The following is a 24,772-nucleotide window of genomic DNA, read 5'->3' as shown; positions in this document are numbered from 1 at the left end:
AGCAGCTTAATTATATTGACACTACTGAGTTTAATTATACTGACATTACTCGGACCTGTGTAGCGCCCGTTGTGTGTGTGTGTGTGTGTGTGGTGGACGTATTACATTGAAACTTGTATGTACGTTATTTTGATGATAAGCTATTCGCGACCCTATTGCAAAAATCTCCCAATGACGCAGCGGGAAAAAGGTAACTGCTATAAAAAGCGTCACTTTTCACCTCGTGGTCAAAAATTGAACTATTTTTTTTATTGAATCTTTCTTTTCTCCATAGTCTTATTCTAAATACCAAGTTCCATCAAAATATCTCCATCAGAATGGGCGCTACATGCATCTGAATAGTGTCAGTTTATGTAGAGGGTGGGCAAAAGTCCGTAAAAACTTTAAAAATTCATAAAAACCGGAAAAATAACCGAAATAAAAAACGGTTTGCAGGGTTAGCATCGCTAGGTCACGGTAATTTTTTTAAGACAAGAAAAAAAAAACTCAAAAAACAGCCGATAGGGACGCTGACGTACACAAGTCAAAGAAAAGATACACAAATAACGAACAGAATGCCCCCAAATCGTTTATTACAGCAGTATGTATCCATATGACCACCACCACAGGAAATAACACATTGCAGGCAAGTCACAAATCCAGCAACGGCAGAGTGCAGCAGGTCCGGAATGTATACATGACATCTTTCGGCGGATCGCATCTTTCAGTTCCGACAGATTAGATGGACGTTATTTGCGTATCTTTTCTTTGACTTGTGTACGTCAGCGCCACCTATCGACTGTTTTTGATTTTTTTCCTGTCAAAAAAAATTCCCGTGACCTAGCAATGCTAACCTTGAAAACCGTTTTTTATTTCGGTTATTTTTCCGGTTTTTATAAATTTTTAAAGTTTCTACGGACTTTTTGCTCACCCAGTATACCCACTGGAGAAATAAAAAGTGAAAGGCAAATTTCCAAGCACTCTAGCTCAAAACAATTCCTAAAACATATTATGACGCCAATTGAATTTAAGTACAATAATCCGGAAACTAAAAAACCCTGAGAAAAATAAAATTCCTATGTAATAATAAGGTTTCCATCAACGAAGAATGCATAGCTTCTCGATCTTTCCTGACACGAATAGTTACAACTCTTTTTAAACATGTCATTTGTGGTGGAATTTATGTCAACGGATGATAGGCTATTCACAACCCTGTTGCAAAAAACTCCCAGTGACACAACGAACTTGAAATTTTCCCTATCGAACCGACACTGGTGTCACCTTGTCCAAGCACTGAACTGACGGTGTATCAATGGTTATGATCCATCTTATCCATCCCATTTAAAATCTTAAACACTTCAATCATTTTTCGTTGACACCTACGCTCTTCCGGTGAAAACATATTCACAAAACCAAGTCTCGCTTCATGGCTCAATTCCTGGTTTACAAACAAAAGGGCTTTTGTATTTCTTCTTTACACTCCATCCAATAAGTATACTGGGTGTTCTTTAAGTACTAATGCGGACTTTATCTCATCAACCGCCTGTCGTAGAGGTATGATTACAACTTAAAAAATGTTCAGAAAGAGTCCAAAAATTACCCTGCACCAGTTTTAAGAGTGAGAATAGTGTGTCGCAAAATAAAAAATCTTAATTTTTATACGGTCCCCCTTATCCTCTAACTTCCAATTAAAAAGTTGTTGCCCTGTCTTTTCTGAGCCCAGCAAAAAAGTCCCATGTTTTTAACTGCAATATTTACTGAGATATTTCAACTCAAAAATCGCAGAAAAGTTATGACAAAAAACAGCAAAAACTAACGGACAACGCTCCTTTCCCTCATTTATGTGTGTGTGTGTGTGTGTGCTGTCCCTTCCCAACTTCTCTCCAATGTTTTGAATTCTAATCTCAGCAAATATTGGACTAAGAAACTTGAATTTTTTTTGTTGGACTCAGAAGAGACAGGGCAATAACTTTCTGATTGGAAGTTAGAGGACAGAGGACCGTATAAACATTTAGGTTGTTTTATTTCGTGACACGCTGCATTTTCACTCGCAAAACAAACTTGTACAATGTTATTTTTGAACATATTTTGAGAATTTTTTATATTGAAACCATACCTCTCTACCACAAACGGTTAATGAGATAAAGGCCGCATTAGCACTTACAGGCCACCCTGTATATCCTTCAAAATCGTACGGCACACTCTAATGACAAAGACTCTAATGCAAAAAATCGAATGAATTGAATACGTGTCGTGAATTCGGTACTCTGACTGAACCGGCTGCATTTCAGAAAAGTTGACGTAACGAAAATATACTTTTAGTTAATACCTTATGTTAAAGTTTAACCTTTCCAACGTTTCCGACGTAACATTACGTTGTAAGTTCTAGGGAAGAAATATAAGCACCATTCTTTCTCTTGCGAATTGAGAATTTTTTGTGTGAGTAGATAAAAACACGGTTTTTTTCTATGCTGTTTTTGCTTGAGGGGTCGTATAGTGGAATAATTTCGAAGAGAGAGGATTTAAACCTGACTAGAGTGCGTTATCAAATTAGAAATGATATCAAACACAATATGCAAAGGCTCAAATTATTGAAAATATTGGAAGTGCTCAAACTATTGTGGAGCGGGGACGGGGGAGATTAAATGCGGGTAAAACGGTTTTTCCGCATTTAACGCTGTCCTTTCCCAAATTTCCTCGGATTTTCGAATCCGAATATCTCTGTGAATATTGCGCTTAGAAACACTGAATTATTTTGTTGGAATCAAGAGAGACAGGGCAACAGCTTTCTAATTGGAAGTTAGAGCACAGGGTGGACATATAAAAATTTAGATTTTTTTTTCATTTTGTTACACACTGTATTTTCACTCTCAAAAGTGGCACAGGGTAATTTTTGAACGCTTGTTTAGCATTTTTTAAATTGGAATTATACCTATACGACGGACGGTTGATGAGATAAAGGCCGTGCTAGCACTTGCAAGACACACTGTATATTATCTGTCTATTATGTCTAATATATAATGGTCCACCGCAGAACAACGTTCTGAAAAGCTAAAACGCTCGTCAATAAGAACTCCAAATTAATAAGCTTTGTCCCATCCGGAATAATTTTACTATTTAACTCTTAACCACTTCACGTACAAGTGTTTGGCAACAAATTTGAATTATCTCTATTTAACGAATCGGCGATAAATCTAGTAACCTCGTCCTAATCTAACCACATGTTAGAAAAAGGAAGGGGAAAGGAAAAAGTATAATAGATAAAGTAGATAAGAGAGTTTTTCTTAGAGTCCTCTTTTCACTCTCACCCTACGTGTTCTCTTACATGTATATAATAGAAAGATACATTATATGTATGAGGGAAAAATCATTAACAGAAGGAAACTAGGAACAGGAAAAGCAACTTCAGTATAGGGTTACTATAAACCTTCGCGACAGCGAAGAGAGAGGAAAGAAAACACCGGGAATTTGTTTGAATTTATTCTACTGGCGGCTTATATATCCGTGATCGTAAAGAGGTAAAGGGAAACGTGGGTCATTAGAACCAAAGTGAGCAATCATGCTTTTGTCAACGCTAAAAGTTAGGCTCTATTCATTCGCTCGTGGTGCAATCGTATTCGATCTGGAGCAATTTTCGGCTATACAATTACATGTAATGTCAATTACCTTCGGCCCAGTACAAAAATTTCCCGTTCACTATGACACGCTGTGATCTATCTTGCAATCCCGAATCTATCCAATTCAACAAGATCCCTCCTATCGCGATTTCATGTAAACGCTTCGAAAGTTTATCAACGTATCCCGATCGCATAATTTTTGAAAATCCAGGTGCTCTTTCCTAATGCCTTAGTGATATGACTGTAAAAGCAAAGAAGATTGGTTAAGCTCGATTTTCCCTTTCGAAATTCATACCTAACCCATTAACGCCGGTTGGTAAGAAAATTTGCCATTTGAAGAAATTTTAATTTTTTTCCAATAAATGGTGCGAGTGGTTCCCACTCAGTGTTTGTTTTCTTTTAAAAAATCAAAGTCGTCTTCAATGGGTTAAGTATCCCTCACAAAATAAATCGAAGAACGTAGAGATATTGGTCCCCTTTGGAAAGCTTCGTACACGACGCCATCGAATTCTTCCTGTGGCGATGCTATCAAGCCAAAATTTGGAATAGCTCGGAGCTTCTATAAAATCTATTCCTTGAATGATATATTTTCTGGTATCAAGAATGAATTGGCATTTTAATTATCACGTTTGAAGATCGATGAAGTCACTTTGAATATTTAGTAAAACAATCTTAACGTTCAGATTTTGCGTGCGAAATGATAATTGTTCAATTTGCAGCAAATAAAAACTTACCATAATAATCAACGGGTTCATAATAAATTTGAACAAGATTAATTTCATCATTTTCGAATAGATCTAATGCTGTTTTCATCGCTTCTTCGGTTTCGGTCTTGTGAGCTGGCCAATACCCTACGTATTTGTATGGACGACAATACGTTGGTTTTCGACCACGAATTTCAACCTAGAATATTAAATACGAAAATTTACATTACATTATATTTTATGCATAAAGCTAGTATGCGATGTATTACCTTAAATGAAGTCAGAAAATAGCGTAAAATGAGAAGCAATGAAAAAATGTCATTGTCTATGAAAAAATATAGTTTTATTTAACCCAAAAGCCCCGTTCGAACATGTGCAAATATTGCGGTAGCATTGGGAGTTCAAGCACCCTCTTGACGACTTTTTTCCTTCGTAAGAAAAGAAATGGAGAGCAGTCATTGGTGAAAATTCTTGAAGCGGGGTTTTAAACACGCGCTTTCTATTTTCCATGTGTGTGAACGGGGCTTCAGAGTATTCCCTTCATCTACAGATGATGAGCGTAGTAGCCCGCTCAATCATCCTATGATAATCTGAATTTTTTTTCCTCTTTAAAATGAAGTTCTTAAAATGACGTATAGATGACGTACGCATGTATTCTAATTTTATTATTATTTCTCTATTCTCTAACAGATTTGCTTGTACTAAGACTGTATATTGGATAGATTGTTGAGTATGGAGAGTGCTTGCCTGTCGCCCATCACTATTTTGTCGATGATTGTGGGTTCGAAACCAGATCCTTTGTTGTATCACACCTATTTTTTTCGATTGTACTATACAGTGGAACCTGTACGAAACGGAACATCAAAAGACTAAAATAATATTCCATTTTACACAGGTTTCCGTTCTATAAAACGTATGATGCATATAAAAGCATCAATCAATGAAGGGACCTATTTTATTATTCCGTTGCAGACAGGTTTCCGTATCATATAGTGTCCGTTTTAGATAGGTTTTACTGTATTTGTGCAACGTATGAGTTTGAGAGTGTCATCTATCTTTCACAAAAGACAACTGAAAAAGATAATTTTTTTCACTCTGCCGTTTTGAGGGAATCATTTCTCCGACTAATCCCGTAGCCTAAAGGTCAAATTAGGGATGATGTGTGTGTGGTTCTCATCGGTACGTATAAGGTTTTCGATAATTTTCTAGTGGAAAAGTAGTGTGTCTTGAACGCATAGAAGCCAGTTAGTGCCCGTTCTCCGTAATTTTGGTTCCCGAAGCGTTTTTCAACCAGGGAATGCTGCCTGAATCAGAAAGAAATGATTATCCTAAAAGTTGGTTATTTGGTAAAGAAAAGTCTGAAGAACATGCGGATGCGAAAAAAATTTTCAGCATAGTTCTCGGTCGGATTTTGTTAACAGTCGCGTTATTATCAGGCGATTTATAAAATGTCACGCTCACGAAACTCCTCTATTAATCAATCACCTCACCAAGTTGATGAAGGAACGTGACTATACATCTTTAGGCAATTTACATCTGTCTGGCTCATTTCCGATTGCTTGCAAGGGGATTATATATATATAGACCCAGTAGTTTTTTTTTCCAAAACTTCCATATTGACCGTTGATGGTCTGTCACGTTTCAGAATTTCTCGACAAAAAATAAAATAAAATAAATAAAGTAAGAAAGAAAATTCTTTGCGGCACATCTTAAAAAATATCTTATTTCTGACGTTGAGATATGGCATCGGGTTAAACGTTTTTAATGTTTCTTACGTCATCACGACGACAAAACAGAAAGAAGCATCGATGGATAAATGCTCCTTCGTCATAAACATTTTTACCCAGCGATTAAAACAAAAATAAATACACCCCCTACAGGCCTTATCTATAGAGGGCGGAGGAAATTTAGGGGTTGTTGGTTTACAGATCTTACCTATGGGGGGGGGGGGTGTTGTTAAAACAATGATTTTTCCCTAAATACAAAGTAATTGAAAAATAAAAGTCACTGGTCTAACGTCCCAGTGAATACAAGAAACTACTGGTCTGCAGACATCATGAGTGGTCCGCAAAATTGGAATCTGCTCTGAGAAATTCTTCCGCGATCGATATATCCTTAAGTGGAAGGAGGGGACGACGACGAAAGTTTTCGCTACTGGTTCGGCGGACCATCACAATTTTCTTCTCGGGGATCCGATTGTTTAATCAGTGATCTCGGACCAGCGAACCACCAATGATTTAGAACGCTGTAAAGCATGTACAGGATGTTTTAAAACTTTAAGGGGAAGGCAGAGAACATCTATATGAGAACCATATTAATTGAGGAAAGCAGGACTGGAAATGCCCTTCCCCAACCCTTAGGCTGCGGGAGTAGTGGAAGAAATGCTTCTTTCACAACGGCTGCATAGAAAAAAATCAATTTTTTTCAATTCCTTTTTTTGTGAAGTATAGATAACACTGAAACTCATACGTCGCAAATATAGCGAAACATAACTATCTTCGACGGAATAAAAAATAGTCCTAATTAATGCTTTTATGCTCACCTTTATAAAACGTAAACTTGTCTAAAATGGAATATTATTTGTCTTTTGACGTTGCGTTTCGCACGGGTTTCACTGTATAATACACTCGAAAAAAAGATGTAATCTTTTTCAACAAAGGATCTGGGTTCGAACCCACAATTGCCAACATTATAGTGATAGGTAAACGCTTTACCAGTACTCAACAATGTAGACACGTTCCAATCTAGCATAAGCAAACCCGTTAGAGAATAGATAAATAATATAAAAAAAACTAGAATACGCCCCCTGTACGTCATTTTAAGATCAGTTAAAAAGGAAAAAATGCATACCATCACAGAATGATTGAGCAGGAGCTACTATGCTCATCATCTGTGGATGATGGGAGCACTCTGAGGGTTAAAAGATAATAAAAACGTAAGAGTACAAAAACTGGTGGGAACAGAATACGGTTTCATTACAGGTCTTCAAACGCCAACCATCGCATCATTGGCACAGACGTGGCATGGATTTCCGAACACTTTCGAAGATACCTGGAGTTTTACGGATATTAGCAGCGGCGATGACGATTCTTGCCATGCCAAGCAACGGGTACATTATGCAAGAAGGTCCCCTGTACTACTACATGACAGCGCAAACTTTAACGAGGAAGCCCCCCATTTACCAACATGTCGTACCGAGCGCTGTCATAAGGCTCCGCCAATCCATTCCGGTCATGCTAACCTTATGTGAATAGGGGTTCATAAATCGATTATTCCCTAAATAAGACAGAAAGAAGCCACTCACCGAGATGCGCGATTTGAACAAACCTGATTGTTTTCACCTTTATTTGCTGATTGGTCCATTTCTCCCTTTTTGCCCCCTCTTCCGCATCATCATCACCACATCCTTGCATTTCAGAACCCTCCGGCCACTTTCTCTATCCTCCTCCTCTTTTACTATGTGCGGACATCTCTTCCTCCACCCCTATGAATTTTTTTCTTCCCAGTCGCAATTCTTGTAACTCGTAGCTCTTCGCTCACTATGAGCGTAGCCTCAGAGCTCGCGTGCGCTGAACGATAATAAGTCGCCATCTGGTGGCAGTGTCAGCAATTGTGAGCTTTGGCCTGAGTTAGATCCGATCGTTCATGTACGGTCCCGTTCAGCGCACATGAGCTCTAAGGTAAGATTGAGATATACGTTGCCTTTGTAGTCTAGTGCGCTTACCCATTACCTCCTAGATGCAAAGCCAGAGGACGGATTGCCTTACACAGCTGTGACGTAGTGTAAGTAGGCGCAAGCCTAACTAGGGGTTCATGGTTTCTACAATTAATAAAAAATACTTTCCCGAGATTGGCTCTTTCTTGGCGATTAACAAGCATCGCTCTTTGCTGTTGCTCTTTGTTGATTTGGCATGATAAATAAGCTTTTGGCGACAAAAGGATGTGATTTTCGCTTCACTTGCATGAATTACTGAGCTTCTCGTTGAAAACGTTGTGAAAAAATGATAGTAATTGTTCTTTTATTTTAACTACGAAAATATAAGAACTCAATTGAACGAAAATAGAAGAACTCAATTGTTACTGAATTGAACGAAAGTCTTTTTTTCACGCTCTCTCACGACTGCATATGAATATTCAATTATGAAGTCAACTGTTTTTAGTTTTGCAACGCAGAAGACAGCGTGACTATGTAATGAATTCGCTATGCCAAAGACGAATGCTGGAAAAAATCACTGGTAAATAATTACACTCACTTTTTTAATTCCACGCATATTACTATTTTTTTTTGCAATCAGTGTTCTTTAGGTTTTTCTCATAGTTTTAGTGCAGAAATAATGGTAACATGCATGCTACCATTATTTCTGCACTAAAAAACTATGAGAAACTATTAATTATTCAAAATCAATTAAGCAATTTAATTGCAAATCTTTTTTGACAACACATTCGGAAATATTTTATCATCCCAATCAAATTTTGATACGACACCAAGACAAAGGTGGGCTAAAATATCCTAGTGACGACATTGTTACTATTACACACTGTACAGCTTTATTGTTATACAAAAACTATTATCAGATCATGAAGAAACATTTCTGAAGATTCAAAATCAGAGAACTGTCGCCATGAATGTTATTAATAACGTTTTATCAGCTGGGGAGAAATACCTGAATTTTGATGAGTGTAAAAGTGGTCATTCCTCAGAGGTCATGACTATTCGAAAAACAGTTAATGCCATGCTCAATTATTGTAAGAAAAGAAATGACGAAATTTCTTATTTGGCTCATTCTAAATCTAAAGAGAGAAAATTGAAAACTTTGAAATGTAAACAAATGTAGTTTATTTAGGTACAGAACTGTATTGCACTGCCTAAGTCATCAACACCCTGACCGCTTTCCTTTGTGTATATTTAAATGCCAGTGTCTTGCATTATATCTTGTCTTCCCCTGCAATTTGTTTTTACACCACCCCCTTTACTGCATTGCGTCGTGTACGCTGCTTAAAAATTTATTGCAATGTATTGCCGCTGCTTTTAAGTTTTTAAGTGATCAGCACGCATTCTCACGAGATCTTTACGATCTGTCCAGGGAATTTGTTAGTGTTAGTAGACATCCATACCCGAACCGGGATTCGAACCCAGACCAGCACAGTCAGAAGCTAGCTCCCTAACCACTAGACAGCCGCCTGGACACCCAGTGAAAATTTTTTCTGGACTTGCTTGTCTGTAGAAAGAAAACAAGAGTGAATAAAATTAAATTTTATTCACTCTTAAAAATATAGTTTTAAAAAATAAATTTTTGACATAAGTGCTTATAAGAATGCATTTTTGTTTTTTAAATTACGTTTGAAATCATACCTTCGGGGTAAAAAAAATCAAGTAGTTTCATAAACGAAAAATATTTTTATAATTAATAAAATCGATGTGTTCCCAATTGAAACATAGGTTAACGTGTTACAAAATGACTAAACTAAATTGAGAACTTAATGAACTCCATTAAAATGTAAATTTTATGTTTGATTGTTGAGCGAAAGTTCGGTCGGGAATGGGAATGTCGAAGGTTAAAGTACATAGATTACGTAGGCTGTATTCTTGGATACAGCAGGGAAGAAACCCTTTTCAACACGAGAAGAAAAGCGCCTAACTTTCACTCGATAGGAGGGGGAGAGCAATTGAGTCATGTGTAGTGCTTTCAATGACTTTTTCCGCATCGGTTTTTAATAAAGATCATGATATTCAATATACGGGTGTTGCATGGGGTAATAAAATCCTCAACGATATTCAATGGAAGACGTGGAGGTCCTAAATCTTCTAAGAAATGTATGTGCAAGCAAAGCACCTGGGGAATGTGCTAATGAATTGTTGGGGCCAGTCGCACAGATATACAGAAGTAGTATTGCTGAGGATATCGTCCCAAGGGATTGGAAACTTGCTAATGTTGTTCCGATATTTAAAAAGGGTAGTAGAGAAGCTGTGTCCAATTATCGTCCAGTGAGTTTGACGAGCTCCCTCTCGAAAATTTTGGAAATTATTATCAAAAGGTGGTTTGTGAAGTGGATAGACGAGAATAATGCATTGTCGGATAATCATCATGGGTTCAGGAAGAGGAAGTCATGTGTGGCTAACCACCTTTGCTTCTATGATCACGTGATGAAGGCTTTGGATAAGAGCGAAAATGTAGATGTTGTTTACCTTGATTTCCAGAAGGCATTCCATCGGGTCCAACTATGGTAAACACTTGAATCGTTTACACGAGAATGGGATTGGGGGAAACTCTCTTGTTGAATTGGATAGAATCGTGGTTAAGAGATAGGTCACAACGAGTTATGGTGAACGGGGAATTCTCTGGTTGGACAGGCTTCACAAATGGGCGCAAGTCCTTCCTCAAGGACGCGTCCTTTGCCCCATACTTTTTCACTTTTTATAGATAAACTCCATCAGGGTATCAATGGGATTACTAGCAAATTCGCAGATCATGTGAAGCTAATCGAGGTAATCGGGAATCAAAGCAATAGGGCTCCAGACCAACTTAAACAAGATTGCAGCATGGGCAAATGAATGGAAACATGACGTTTAGCGTTGACAAAAGTGTATGGTCATTTATTTTGGTTCGAACAATCCACGTTTCTCTTACGAGTTGAATGGTGTCACTATCCCGGATGCAACTAGGATCACCGATTTGGGAATTCTCATTGACGAGCGGCTTAGGTTTTCTGAACATTGTTCAGCGGTGGTCAAAAATCCGAATAGAATGCTTGATCTCATTTTCAAGAAGGTCTCTTCGCGTTCTCCTAAAGTCATTCTTCCGCTTTTTCGAGGCTTAGTTCGTCCTGGACTGGAGTATGCTGTAAGGTTTAGGAGACCGTACCTACGGAGGGACATAGACTTGGTTGAAGGGGGGCAGAGAAGAGCTACGCGTTGAGTTATGAAGAGAGACTTCATTTTTTGAATATGTTTACATTGGATGAACGCAGGTTTCGGGGAGTGTATATGATCGAAGTGTTCAAAATTTTCAGCGGAATGGATAGGATGGGCCATGAATTATGGTAAGTATACTGTCAATCGACTGCTTTTACAAGGGGACAGCAGTATCGATTGGTAAGGGACAATGCGAGGTTATGGTGTCGCAGGGAATTTTTCTCTAATAGGGTTGTTAATAAATGAAATAACTTACCCCCGGAGGTAGTAAATTGTAACACAATTGACACGTTTAAAATGAAACACGATAAACATGTTGGGGTAAACCGAGAAGCTATCGATACTTAGAATTAGACAACCATAAGTATTCTTTATGGACATTGTATAATATTTCATCATGTAAATATATATATATATATATATATATTGTTTGTAATTACATTTTTAATTGGGTTGCTGCATTTCTGAAATATATGACATCCATATTTGTTATGGGCATCTTTTTCTCAGTCACCTCGTTGGGCATTTTGCCTGTTGTGGCCTTGTATTTGTATAACTTAGTGACGTCACAGATACCCGTTCTACGGCTTGAACCTCTAGGAGGTAATGGCCTACCCGGCAAATTAGTAGGACGTGTTTTCGATTCCCTGCAAGGGCAGTTGAATTTGCTTTCTTTCCTGAATTAATCTTCGCATCAGCCAGCTGTTGAAAACCTTCGTATGGATAGTGACATCCATCTTTGGACATTCTCTCTAAAAATCCTTCTAATACATAATTTTTTTTTTGTAACCTATATCTTTCTTGGTATTGTGATTCCAAATCGCAAGAGTGTATTCACGTATAAAATTATTTTGTATTACGGAATTTAAAAAAAATCGAATAAATGTCGATTCACATTTAGAATAATATAACGACAGCCTATAGTTATGGTACCTGAAGAATATTGTGATGAGATTTTAATCCATAAAATGTGGTTTGCTTCTGCTTATGTGTCGTAGCTACTTCAAGAAAATCTTTCTACGAAAGACGATGCCTTGTTTTTCATTCGTCTTCACCAAATATCGAGAAGAAGAGCAGAGTGAACAGAGTACCGTATGTCAGGTATAATAATATTTACGATGCAATCAACCAAGCTGATTGTTTTTCCATGTGTACGCAATAAATAATGCATTTTATCGATTATCTTTGTCATCGTGAATCTTGTTTATCTCATAATTAGTGGAATTCAGCGACTGAAATTTAAACATTAAGTCGTAATAGTCACTAGCATATACGAGACAATAATAAGAATTATGAAAAAGAGATGACAATAATGAGAAATATATTTTCATGAAACAATTTAGCTGTGTTCTTTCCTAAAATACACGCAGAACAGAGTCGATAAATTTGGGGAAGACGGTTCTAAATTCATAAGAATACGCTTTAATTATAGCACAAATGATAATACATACATCAGGTATTCATTAGACTTGTTCGTTGTATGTACTGTACATACCTGACATCCGTCCCACCAGAAAAGAGCGCTCCTTAAGCCATTCTTCTCGGCAGTTATCCACAGTGGCTCAGCAGAGTTCCACCAGTGAGCCACGGAGGCCGTTTCATTTGGACCCATCAAAAAGAAGTCATTGTAGTACGAATCATACATCATATTATTCACAAATCCATGATTTTCCGCATACAGACCTGCAACAGATTTTTATTCTTTAGCTGCAATCACTTGGTAATATTACACATAAAAAATGGATTTGCAACGAATGTTTAATTTTATATATATATATATATATATATACACATATATCGTCTCGTTAGAGAGAAACAAATCTTATTATTCATATGTTTTCTGAATATATATAAAAGAGATATGACAACCAGTATCCCTAAAAGACGGTTTTTAAATTGAATATACAGTATAGTGCGCCGAGTAAAACATGCTCTGCATCAAGAATCGATCAAACACATAAAAAAATAATTCGTTATTATTCTTGAATTATTTTGTCAGTATCGTTGACAATCTCGAATTGCAACATGAATGACGTACCTGAGCCTTAGGCCGGGATTACACTATAAACATTTGATAAAATTCTTTTTATAAAACTTGAAAAATGCTACCAATAAGATCATCGGTTGCATTTTCTAGAATGTAACCAATAATCTTATTGGAGGCATATTTCAAGTTTTATAAAATGACTTTTATCAAACTTTTATAGTGTAATATCGTTCTAATTCAAGTCGGTAAAATATATAAAATAGGGGAATAACAAAAACGAAATGAGTGTGTGCAATCTTCTCTTTGACAGGATTGCATTATCACGCCAGTGTTGCACCTAGAAAATAATAAAACACTTTTGCCATTACAGCCGTGGATCGCTCGCATAAGGCCGGGATTATACTATAAAAGTTTGATAAAAGATCTTTTATAAAACTTTAAAAATTCAACCAATAGGTGCATCGGTTGCATTCGAGCAAATGCAACCGTTGATCTTATTGGTTGAATTTTTCACGTTTTATCAAAAAACTTTTATAATTCCGGCCTAAGAAGTGGTAATGAAAAAAAATTGGTAGAGTTTGGTATTATATTTTGTGATAACACTTTCCTAGTGTGATGTTCAAAGATTCTTTAAATAGCTACTTAAACCAGTTCTCTTTCCTTTTTTTTTGTATTTCTTTCGATTTATAAATCTATTGATTTTTAGTTGCTTTCCACGTATTTTGCGGTGTAGAAATTTTTAAATTCTAAATTCAATTTAACGGGGAAATTATTTTTCGTAAACTGGGTTTCAACTTTGAGACAGTGGATTACTTTCGACTTTCTAATTTTCAACAAATGCCCCGCGTTTAATCGGTAGTTTTGATTTGAAGAGTTGATATATTTAAATTCTAGGCAGCTGTGGCAGCTCGAATTTACATCCATCGTGAAGATGCAATCATCATACCACATGATCATGGTAAAGCTCCAGGAAACCACAACATCCATAGGTGGACACAGGAGGAGGGCAAAGGGTGCGCGATTGCCTCCCCCATTTATTTAAAAAATTGTATTACTGAAATAGGTGGGTAGGTGAAGGTGAACAACCGCCCCCCCCCCCCCCCATCCTAAGAAATTGTATCCGCTTATGCGCTCATCCGCCATGTGCTAAGTTTGACGTCAATATTTTCACTACAGCCAAAAGTTGTTCCCTATGCCGCTTTTTTGAACGATTAGACGTCATCTTAAACAGAAAACTGGTCTTGACGCTCTAGGATGCAGGACGACGAGTCTGCTGAGTATTGCAGGTGCCTTAGATTAGGGCACGACTCAACAGTCTTTGGCTGATCATCTCATTCGAATGCATAAAGTAAACGCGGTGTTCAAAAATAAATGAAGCCTCAGATGTTGCTTTGAATTTCTTAACTTTTCTTCTGATCGAAAACTTATTGGGGGTACGTGTCTTGACTTCTTATTTACCGACGATTGTTTCAAGTGCCACTTTATATATGAACGCTTATATATCCCTCACAAACATGAAAGAATTTCTTCTTTTAAATCATAAGATATGTAAAATGAACTGGAGCTGCGAGAATGTGGTAGAAGATTGTGTATGATTTTTTTTTCTAATTGATATCATGCAGCATTTTATTATTCCCAGTAACTGGTGGAAGCCATTTTGTTAAAAGCATTAACTTATTTTATGCTGAATGCTATATAATCACACAAAAATAGTATGATATCGTTAAGTTGATTCGAGATTCATAGGGTCAAGCACTTTTTCAAAGAGGGAAGTGTAGATGGACCATATAAGCAAATATTAGTGCTACTAGGATGGTATACTTTTACAAAAAATAAGTATTTCAGAGTTGTGCGAATATTTTAAGAATTTCAAAAGACTAAATTGATTTTTTCCAGTTGAAAGCTTTAAAAATTATATGAATAAATACTGAATGCAAATATTAGTACAAAGGCCACAATACACAAAATGTCCAACGAGGGGGCTGAAAAAAAGATACCCATAAAAATATGGACGTCGAATATAACTAAAATACAGCAACCCAACGAAAAACATACCTCGAAAATAATTAAAAAATTTGCGGGAAAACAGTTTTTTCGGCAGTTGAAAAGAAAGTCATCAAAATAATAAAACAAAGTCAGAAAGAGTTTTAATTGCATCAAAATCATGTGCAATTTTTTTCTCAACTTTACATTTCATTCACAATTTTTTAAATAAACGAGTTATAATTCATGAATCGGTTGGGAACACTGGTGTTATGGCCGCACAAACGTGGGGTTGACAGGGCTCCCATCCGGGAACCTGAGACAATTCTTATCAATTTTTTGTTTTTTTACAAGAAATTCACCATTGAGAAGCTCAAAGAATCTGACCGAAGGGCCCCTGTTACTAAATGTGAGGGCCATGACTTGCGTACTGGGGGGGGGGGGGGGAAGGGGTAATATTTTTTGCAGTTATAAACGAACCCCCTCAGCCTGAGAAAATTCTGTGAATGCCTATGGGTGCCAAAAAGCACCTTTTATTTTATTTTCCAAAAAATTTCAAGCATATTTTTTTTATAACTACTCAATGCAATCAGTATTCACATAATTTTTGCAATCCTTTTCATTGTCAACAAATTTTTAAACTGAAAAAATATCCCGAAAATGCCACAAAAACAGTTTTTTCGGGCAGTGTAATGATTAAATATTTGTACCGTAGGCTTGTTGCTCTCAGTGGTGAGACTTTTTAACTGGGAGATCGGCTAGCATTCACGCCTCGGAGCTACAGGCTGGAAAACACAGTGAACAGACAATCGACAATTAAGAGAAAATGCCATGGAATAACTCGGTGGTCAGATGGGAAAATGCCACAAGTCACTTTTCTCAAAAAATTGAGTTTTTCGCATTCTTCAGTCTCGTTCGTCAAAATTTTCGAAGGTGACAAAATTTCGTCCATCTCTTTCGGTTTATGTGGAACCAACGAAGGCATTCCATTTCATTTCATTCCGTGCACCACCCAGGCTCTATCGACCATTGTCAATTTTAGCCATTGCCCCGGATGAGGGAGCTGGGCGATGTCGGGTGCTTTAGTATGCATATAAAAATGTAAAATACATGAACATTGAATATAAAAACACATTATTAAAAAAAAAAAGTATATACAGATTTAAATATTTCTATTATGCAATATACAATTTATTCCGATGAGCTCTTCTGATGTCTTTTTTTAGCTTTATTGAACTTGAGCCCTTTGTTTTTCTCTGTGGCCAAGCGCCAGGTCCTGAACCACGTTTTCCCTCGTTGGCTTGTTGGCTCGGGTGAGCCTCCACCGTGGCATGGTCCTGGACCACGCGTCTTTTATTGTTGGCTCGGGTGAGCTCTCCGCCGTGGCCAGGCCAGGTCCTGGACCACGCGTCTTTCCTCGTTGGCTTGTTGGCTCGGGTGAGCCCTCCGCTGTGGCCAGGCCAGGTCCTGGACCACGTTTTCCCTCATTGGCTTGTTGGCTCAGGTGAGCCTCCGCCGTGGCCAGGCCAGGTCCTGGACCACGCGTCTTTCTTTGTTGGCTTGTTGGCTCGGGTGAGCCCTCCTCCGTGGCCAGGCCAGGTCCTGGACCACGCGTCTTTGTTGGCTTGTTATAACGAGGGCAAATTGCGATAAGTCAGAAAGCCACAGTACCACATTTTTGAAAAATATTGTTTACAAATTTGCCTTCGTGAAATTTTGAAAAGTGGCTTATTACATTTTGTTATCTGAGCACAGAACTAATCTTATTTCCAACTTTGCTGGGCTGTTGTGAAGCTGAAAATATAGTGAAGGCACATGAAACCATGATCAACATGTGAAATTGAAATCGTACAATCTCATCATGATTCGATAATGGCATGATGCAGTGCTATCTTAATGCATGGACTCAACCCAAGAAGAAATAAATCTGGAAATGCCCATTGATCGAATAAATGCAATTTAGTTCAAAAACAAAACTTCCGATGTTTGCTCCGATACATTTTATCATAGTAAAAACATTTTCTTAAGTTGATTCAAAAAAGATGACTACCAGCTTTTTAACCTAGTATAAATATAAATTTCGAAACACTTGGGAAAATGACTTATTTATTTTCCAATCTTTTCGCGGAGCACCAAGAAATCTTTGACGGAGCACAGTTTCGGAACCCCGACCATACAGCATACTCCAGTCCAGGACGAACTAAATCTCGGAAAAGCAAAAGAATGACTTTAGGAGAGCCCGAATGATATCATACACGAATAAACTTTTGCATAAAAAAAAATACTGTATGTAGAAAAACATTCCATCGTTAAATTATATCAGCACCGAAATTTTATTTTTACAAGCAAAATATATATTATTTCGTTATTCAACTTTGCAATATAAAGTAGTTTCGAGGAAAAATTCCATTCATTAAGGACTTCCTTTTGTTCTAATTTCAGAAGTGAAGGAGGAGGGATCTCTCATAATTGTTGTTGACATAACGCAGCGATCATTGTAACTGGTCTACGACCTCGAAAGGACTAAGCGGTCATTTCACAACGGAGGCATTTATTCGTTATTCCGAGAAAAATGACAATTAAATAATCTAAACCAGAATGGAAAAGTTTACGGGAAACAGTTCTTTGAGTAGGACGTTTCAAAGCAGCTGCGACATGATTTCCAAAAAACCAGACAATTCTCCCCAGGACAATAGCTAATCACTCAGACATTTGAAAAACTTTGAATAAAAAATTAGCTATAGCTAGCTGTTTTATAGAAATTTGAGCTACCTTAGCACGAGGTGTATAAAGGGTTCACTTGAACGCAAAAGAGTCGCTAATTGGTAATCGTAAGCGTGGTAGTTTAGAAATCGGAACACGCATGTACAATTTTCTAGCTAAACTTCCAGGAAATATTGAAGAGGTGTCACATTTCTCCGACGCATGCGGTGGTCAGAATCATAAAACCAAAATCTGCAGCTATATTGATGTATTTGGTTCAAACGACTTGCACTGAAATTTTAGTCTTAAAAATTTTAGCGGTTTTTATTTATTTTCCTATTTTATTCACTACATTATTGCATTTATATCATTAATCAGACATCAGTAATCTATGCGTATTAATTTTAAGTTTATTATGGATTTATACATTTCGCATAGTTTCAATATGTGATTTGTATGCTGCTTATGCATTACTATTGAAGTTTAATTTTCACTTTATCTCAAAAACTGGAGCCAGTCAGGAAAAACAAATGCCAGATTCGGATTCAGCACCTCAAAGTCACCCAAATCACTGAAATATCTTCGATAATAAAATCAGTGTCGAGTCGTCTGATTCAAAATTATTCATAGAATCAGGTTCACACTTTGGCAAGCAAAAGTCATCAAGTCCTCAAAACACCTTTTGACGGACTACAGCAGTCGACCAGAACTTCCAATTAACTCTATTTCATGACATAAACCAATTATCTAACCATAAATAAACCTACTGTAGAAGTTACAAGTCTGCAAAAATTATTTTTACTATTTTTAATAATTACTCAAAAGTTTAAATTGATTATATCTCAAAACTACAAATTTGGACTTGGTGACTTTTGCATGAACGCCAACGATATGTACTAATAAAAAAATACTTTTTTGGTGGAGTTATGGGTTATCTTTGAATCAGGGATTTAGCACGTGAATTCATCTTTCTAGATTTAAACATTTATTTCCCTCTAACAACGCTGGAGAAATATTTCAGTTGAAAAATGATTTTAGAACACGAAGCAATTTCATGAAGTTCCAGTATCATCATATTTAGTTCTTCAGAAGTTGCTTTCTGTCGATCGAGGCTCTCTGTTTCTAACCGATGTTTCTACGAATGTAGAAAGGAGAAGGCGTAATGTCAGATACGATAGTGTATGATATTCTATAATTCTGCTCCTATCTAATTTCTGTGTCAAATAAGGAGACAGCCAACATCTGCATACAACTACGTATGGCATGATAATACTACGTTGCTTATGCCAGTCCTATAATGAAGGTGCTCTAATGGCATGGAATGCAGTGTACCTAAATATTATGGTGGATATGCTGGCTTTACGAACTTATTGATTGTAGTTACGTTGCATTCACTAATGAATGGTGCTATAGTGAAGAAAAAGGCAAATTTCGCTTAGATATCGAAAAACTATTCACGTAAGCCGATAATGATCACACATTGTACAAATGCATGAAAATGACTTTCAATATATCCTCTTGGCAATTTATGCAAGAAAACAGTGAAGAAAGAGGCAAATTTCGCTAACATTACATACCAAGTGGCTGTCTAATACCAAATTCAAAAATTTCCATGATATTCATTCGTCTATCAAAAATTAATGCTAAGAATTTTCGCATACATTTGAACTTTTTATATTTCGTATTACTGGAGAAATTAGAACGGAAAATTCTTAACGGTGGATAAACTTTAGTGTTTTTTGTGAATAGCTTAGTTATTATTTTCTCAATATCCACAGAGACTCGCCCTCCATATTTTATTGAATTTTAACTTAAATGCAACTACAACGTGCTTCATTCAGGTGTCAAATTCTGAATTTGAACTTGAATGAAGCGCGTGTCTCGAAGAGTTTTTTTGTGATTCGCTGAACTTCACACAATACTTTTCTTTCATTTGATTGAATCTTGTGCTTTCCACTTAAATGCACTTCGTGACACCAAATATAAATCCAATAAAAAGCACACAAAAGATTTTCAAGAACACAAAAGAAACCTAATTTTACTTTATGAGATTTTCGGCAAGTATTCTTATGGATATGTTGACAATACAAACGAATAAAATTCGAAAGGAATAAATGTTAGACCAAATATCTATCTATACTTCGAAGTATGCATTCAAGGGGGGGGGGTCTCAATTTAATTTTATACTCGGAGAAACGTGCGCATAAAACTCTAGTTCTGACCAGGGGTGAGGAAGAAAGATTCAATTCAAAAATAATTTCAGTTTTGACCACCAGGTGAAAAAGTGGCGCTTTTTAAAACAGTTATCTTTTCCCGATGGTCCAAATAATGTATATACCAAGTTTCAATGAAATACGTCCACCACAACGGGCGCTACATAGGTCGGAGTAGTGTCAGTATAATTAAGCTGAGTCGATCAAGTTCAGTAGCGTCAGTATAATTAAGCTGAGTCGATCAAGTTCAGTAGCGTCAGTATAATTAAGCTGAGTCGATCAAGTTCAATAGCGTCAGTATAATTAAGCTGAGTCGATCAAGTTCAGTAGCGTCAGTATAATTAAGCTGAGTCGATCAAGTTCAGTAGCGTCAGTATAATTAAGCTGAGTCGATCAAGTTCAGTAGCGTCAGTATAATTAAGCTGAGTCGATCAAGTTCAGTAGCGTCAGTATAATTAAGCTGAATTAATCAAGTTCAGTAGTGTCAGTATACTTAAGCAGGCGCCGGAGTGGCGCAGTGGTAAGATACTTGTCTTCCACTATGAAGGTTACCGTCAAGATCCACCCACAGGCCCGAATCCGGGCAAAGAACATCAGAAACAAATTATTTACCTACCGAGCCTGGGGCGACCACCGACAGATTGCGCATTCATTTCCCACCCAACTCCACAGGTTGGAAATTACCGTATGGTGATATATAACCGGAGTTGGTGTGCGGTAAAGTAGTATAATTAAGCTGAGTAGAGTGAGCATAATTAAAATGAATTGTGCCAGTGTAATTAAGATGAGTAATTTCAGTAGAATTATACTGACACCACTCCGACCTAGGTAGCGACCGTTATGGTGGCCGTATTTTCCATTGTAACTCGGTATATACGTTATTTGGACCATGGGAAAAAAGTTGATTGCGATAAAAAAAAGGGTAAATTTTTCACCTGGTCGAAAATTAAACTACTTTTAAATTGAATCTTTTTTCCACCATGGTCCATATATCCTATATACCAGGCAATGGCCAACTTCTTTCTGTTTGAGGGCCGCATCAGTGGTGCAACTTCTGTGTATATAAGCCGCTCCATTTTGATTGAATTAATTAGTTACTTATTAAATTAATTTCGTCACTAGAAATAAGAAGTTTGTAAGCAGTTTGTTAATCAAGAAATCTGCTGTTGGAACCGATAGTTCAAATAATGATCAAAAATTTAATTTTTTCACGGTACTTTTATCTTGTCACGGGCTGTACAAAATAACTTCAGGAACCAGTTGTTGGCCACCTCTGCTATGTACCCATCAAAATACCTCCATCAGAATGGGCATACGTACATACGTCTAGGTAGTGTCAATTTATTTATAACAACCTTGTGTGCAATCCAAAACATCTAATGCCAAAAAGCGAAATGTCATCGAGCAGTTAACAGACAAAATATTGTTTTAATTACTTGGTATGATGCTATTTTCGGTTGTAAACTTTCCATTAACCACATTGCCAATGACATAAATTTAAAAAAAAGCAGTATCATTCAGAGAATGGGGGGGGGGGGAGATTCAAACCTCCATAAAGCTTAAGCTCTCTTATTGAAGATTAAACAATTTCTAAACGAAAAAGTAAGAAAACAATGTGAGAGTTTGTCAACTCTCGGTTTATTCAAAACTTTGTTGTAGCTAATTACGCAACAAGCCGTATCTGCTCGTAACCGTCCTTTGGGGCATTCACTTTCATCCTCGACTATTAAATTTTGTGACGGTGTTGTTGCTGCTGCTGTCAGTTTTCTTAACGGTCATGGAGATTGCTCTAGCTCGTGTCATATTTCTGAGTGCTTTCGACTAACTTCACCGTCAATAGGCCCGTATCTTACGACACATTTGAATTTTCCCGGTATTTTACGAGTATTTCTTCTCCCTATCAAATTTATCTTATAATTGTCATGGTTCCTACACTGACAAAGATGGATCGATTGACTAACATTTCATATAGCTTAACGCAATGATACCTCGGATAACAACCTTCAACTCTCCCTTCACTTTTCAAGTCCGTTTCTTGAATATATCCGGGAGTTTCTCAACTGCGAGTACTGGGCCGTGAATTCAGTCAAGCCGGGCCGTGAGCGACTCAACGTTTCATTTTTACTCATTTATCTCCCATTAATCGTTTGTATAACCTGGCCTCCCATTCACAAAAAGGAAGTCAACCGGACCACGGGCTTCTGAAGATTCAGAACCCTAGAATTTAAAGACTGTTCAGTTTGGTGCTAGGAGTCCTGCACTGAAAGAACGCATAATCTGAAAACTCGGGTTTCATTTTCTTTTTAATGTATTTTCTATGAACCGAATCTTTTATTTTACATGAAATGATTCAAAGACTTTCAGAAAGAGAAGCGGAAGAACAGCTCGAAAAAGATTTTGGCGGACATGAAAAAGAAAGGGGGACATGAGTTAATAGAGCTCAAGTTACAGTAATTCTCTGATGATGATTGGCGTTAAAATTTATCTCACGACGTCGTGTGTTATGTGAAAATGTGCATCCATATCAATGAAAATGTTCGTTGGCAGAATCCATATTCGTTAATCGAGACAAAAAAATAGAAATCTCCGTTAGCTGAAAGATTCATAAGCCGAAGTATCACCATACCTTAAAATCGGATAAGATCGAATAATATTGAAGAAGATCGAATCGGATCGGCGAAGAAATCGAAACTGATCGGATTCCAAGAAACAGTAAATGTCACAACAATACCTATGTCTCATTCAAAACGTAAAACCACCGAATAATTTATCTTTTGCAATGAGAACCAATTATATCAACAAGGCCCGGTTGTTGTTGCCCCAAAAAATATCTAGAATAATGGCTTTAAAAAATGCCCTAAAAACTTGCAAAAATGAACCTAAAACAAAATTGAAAAGAAAGTCATCAAAATAATAAAACAAAGTCAGAAAAAGTTTTAATTGCATCAAAATCATGTGTAATTTTTTTCTCAACTTTACATTTCATTCACAATTTTTTAAATAAACGAGTTATAATTCATGAATCGGTTGGGAACACTGGTGTTATGGCCGCACAAACGTGGGGTTGACAGGGCTCCCATCCGGGAACCTGAGACAATTCTTATCAATTTTTTGTTTTTTTACAAGAAATTCACCATTGAGAAGCTCAAAGAATCTGACCGAAGGGCCCCTGTTACTAAATGTGAGGGCCATGACTTGCGTACTGGGGGGGGGGGGGGGAAGGGGTAATATTTTTTGCAGTTAAAAACGAACCCCTCAGCCTGAGAAAATTCTGTGAATGCCTATGGGTGCCCAAAAGCACCTTTTATTTTATTTTCCAAAAAATTTCAAGCATATTTTTTTTATAACTACTCAATGCAATCAGTATTCACATAATTTTTGCAATCCTTTTCATTGTCAAAAAATTTTTAAACTGAAAAAATATCCCGAAAATGCCACAAAAATACCAATCAGAAGCAAAAAAATTCAAAAGATGCAAAAAATACAAATGTCATCAACATCGGGGGTCCTGATTATCAGATTGTATTGCTCAACAAAATATATGCGAAAAGAAAATACGAAAGTCGCACAACATGCGAAGGCATGCTAAAGGAATAACAAACGTCAGGCCGAATATATTTTTGATTCTACATACATGTTCTAATGCTAACAATAATGCCGAAAGAAAAATGTAAACATAAATCTCGAGAAGAGAGCGCATCAGGAAATGGATTTTAAAAATAAAAGAGAGAAATAGCCATGCTTCTCAATTCCTCTGGAAGTGCTTCAGTTTTCCCAAGAGTTGGATATTACAGTCGTCAGTGCATTTCATTCACGCGGCAGAAAGAAAACTTTTGGGACGTGCAACGTTGATATAAAAATACCATCTCGAGTCATTTCGGCCCCCCTTTTACGTTCATCTGTTTTTTTTTTCCTCTTCCAAAATATACCATTATTTTACATTCCGTCCCGATCTTTATATTTTATACGAAATCCGATAGAGGTGTGCTTTGCACCGACGCTCTTCAAAAGCGTCTCCCGATTTTCAAGTTGTGCTGTCGTTGGCTCCCACACCGAAGGGCTACCAAGAAAAACGAGCCTCTACGTGTCATTTAAAATTCTAGAAAATGCTGGAGTTGGAGTTTTTTGGGGCAAGAAAACGTATTCCAGGGAAATGAAATGTAGAGGTTTGCAAAAAATGCGTGTCTTTGGCGCCTTTTTTTTTCGAGTAGATTGAAGAAGGTATATCTTTTGTAAATGTCGACTATCTCTATTTCCAATGGGTCAGGTTCTGTTATTCATTTCCAAGTTCACCCGTGTTTTTCTATTTGAATTGCGTTTCGACAGTTTGTTGTATTGATGGTCACGTACGAACAGGCAGAATACACAAAAGAAATTGTACTGTATAAAAGACTAAAATCTATACTTCTTATACGTTTATTTTGTCTAGCCACCGAAGTTTAGTATGAAAAATTTGCAAGGAAACTTTTGGCAAGCAAAACGTCACTCGAAGACAATCTATATCTTCATCATTCTGTCGAGAAACATTTCATTTTATCGGCGTAAAGAAAATACTTATTCAAATATACGTAAGGCCCGCTAGAAAATTTTTGTGACTCGAAATAACGGTAAAACCGAAATGGATAGTTTTCTTTTGTTTGATTGGAGCACTCCAATTTCACCAAAAGTCTAGG

At 37.0% G+C, this 24,772-nt stretch overlaps 1 protein-coding gene across 1 annotated transcript in view; it reads right to left on the bottom strand.

The window, feature by feature from the left end:
• LOC149067657 (glycerophosphocholine cholinephosphodiesterase ENPP6-like) overlaps positions 1-24,772 on the bottom strand; it is a 406,701-nt gene that overhangs the window by 88,341 nt on the left and 293,588 nt on the right. Inside the window, exons 2-3 of the mRNA XM_089252525.1 lie at positions 12,709-12,896; positions 4,331-4,499 (exon numbers count right to left, since the gene is read on the bottom strand). Coding sequence (XP_089108651.1) covers positions 4,331-4,499; positions 12,709-12,896 — 357 coding nt within the window. The remainder of the gene's footprint in view (positions 1-4,330; positions 4,500-12,708; positions 12,897-24,772) is intronic.

Source organism: Pholcus phalangioides, unplaced genomic scaffold (assembly GCF_987345545.1).
Source record: "Pholcus phalangioides strain wild (caught in Gottingen) unplaced genomic scaffold, Ppha-v1.0 ptg000029l_1, whole genome shotgun sequence".
Taxonomy (NCBI): Eukaryota; Metazoa; Arthropoda; class Arachnida; order Araneae; family Pholcidae; genus Pholcus; species Pholcus phalangioides.
The sequence above is the reverse complement of the archived record's forward strand: the minus strand, read 5'-3'. Positions and strand labels throughout refer to the sequence as shown.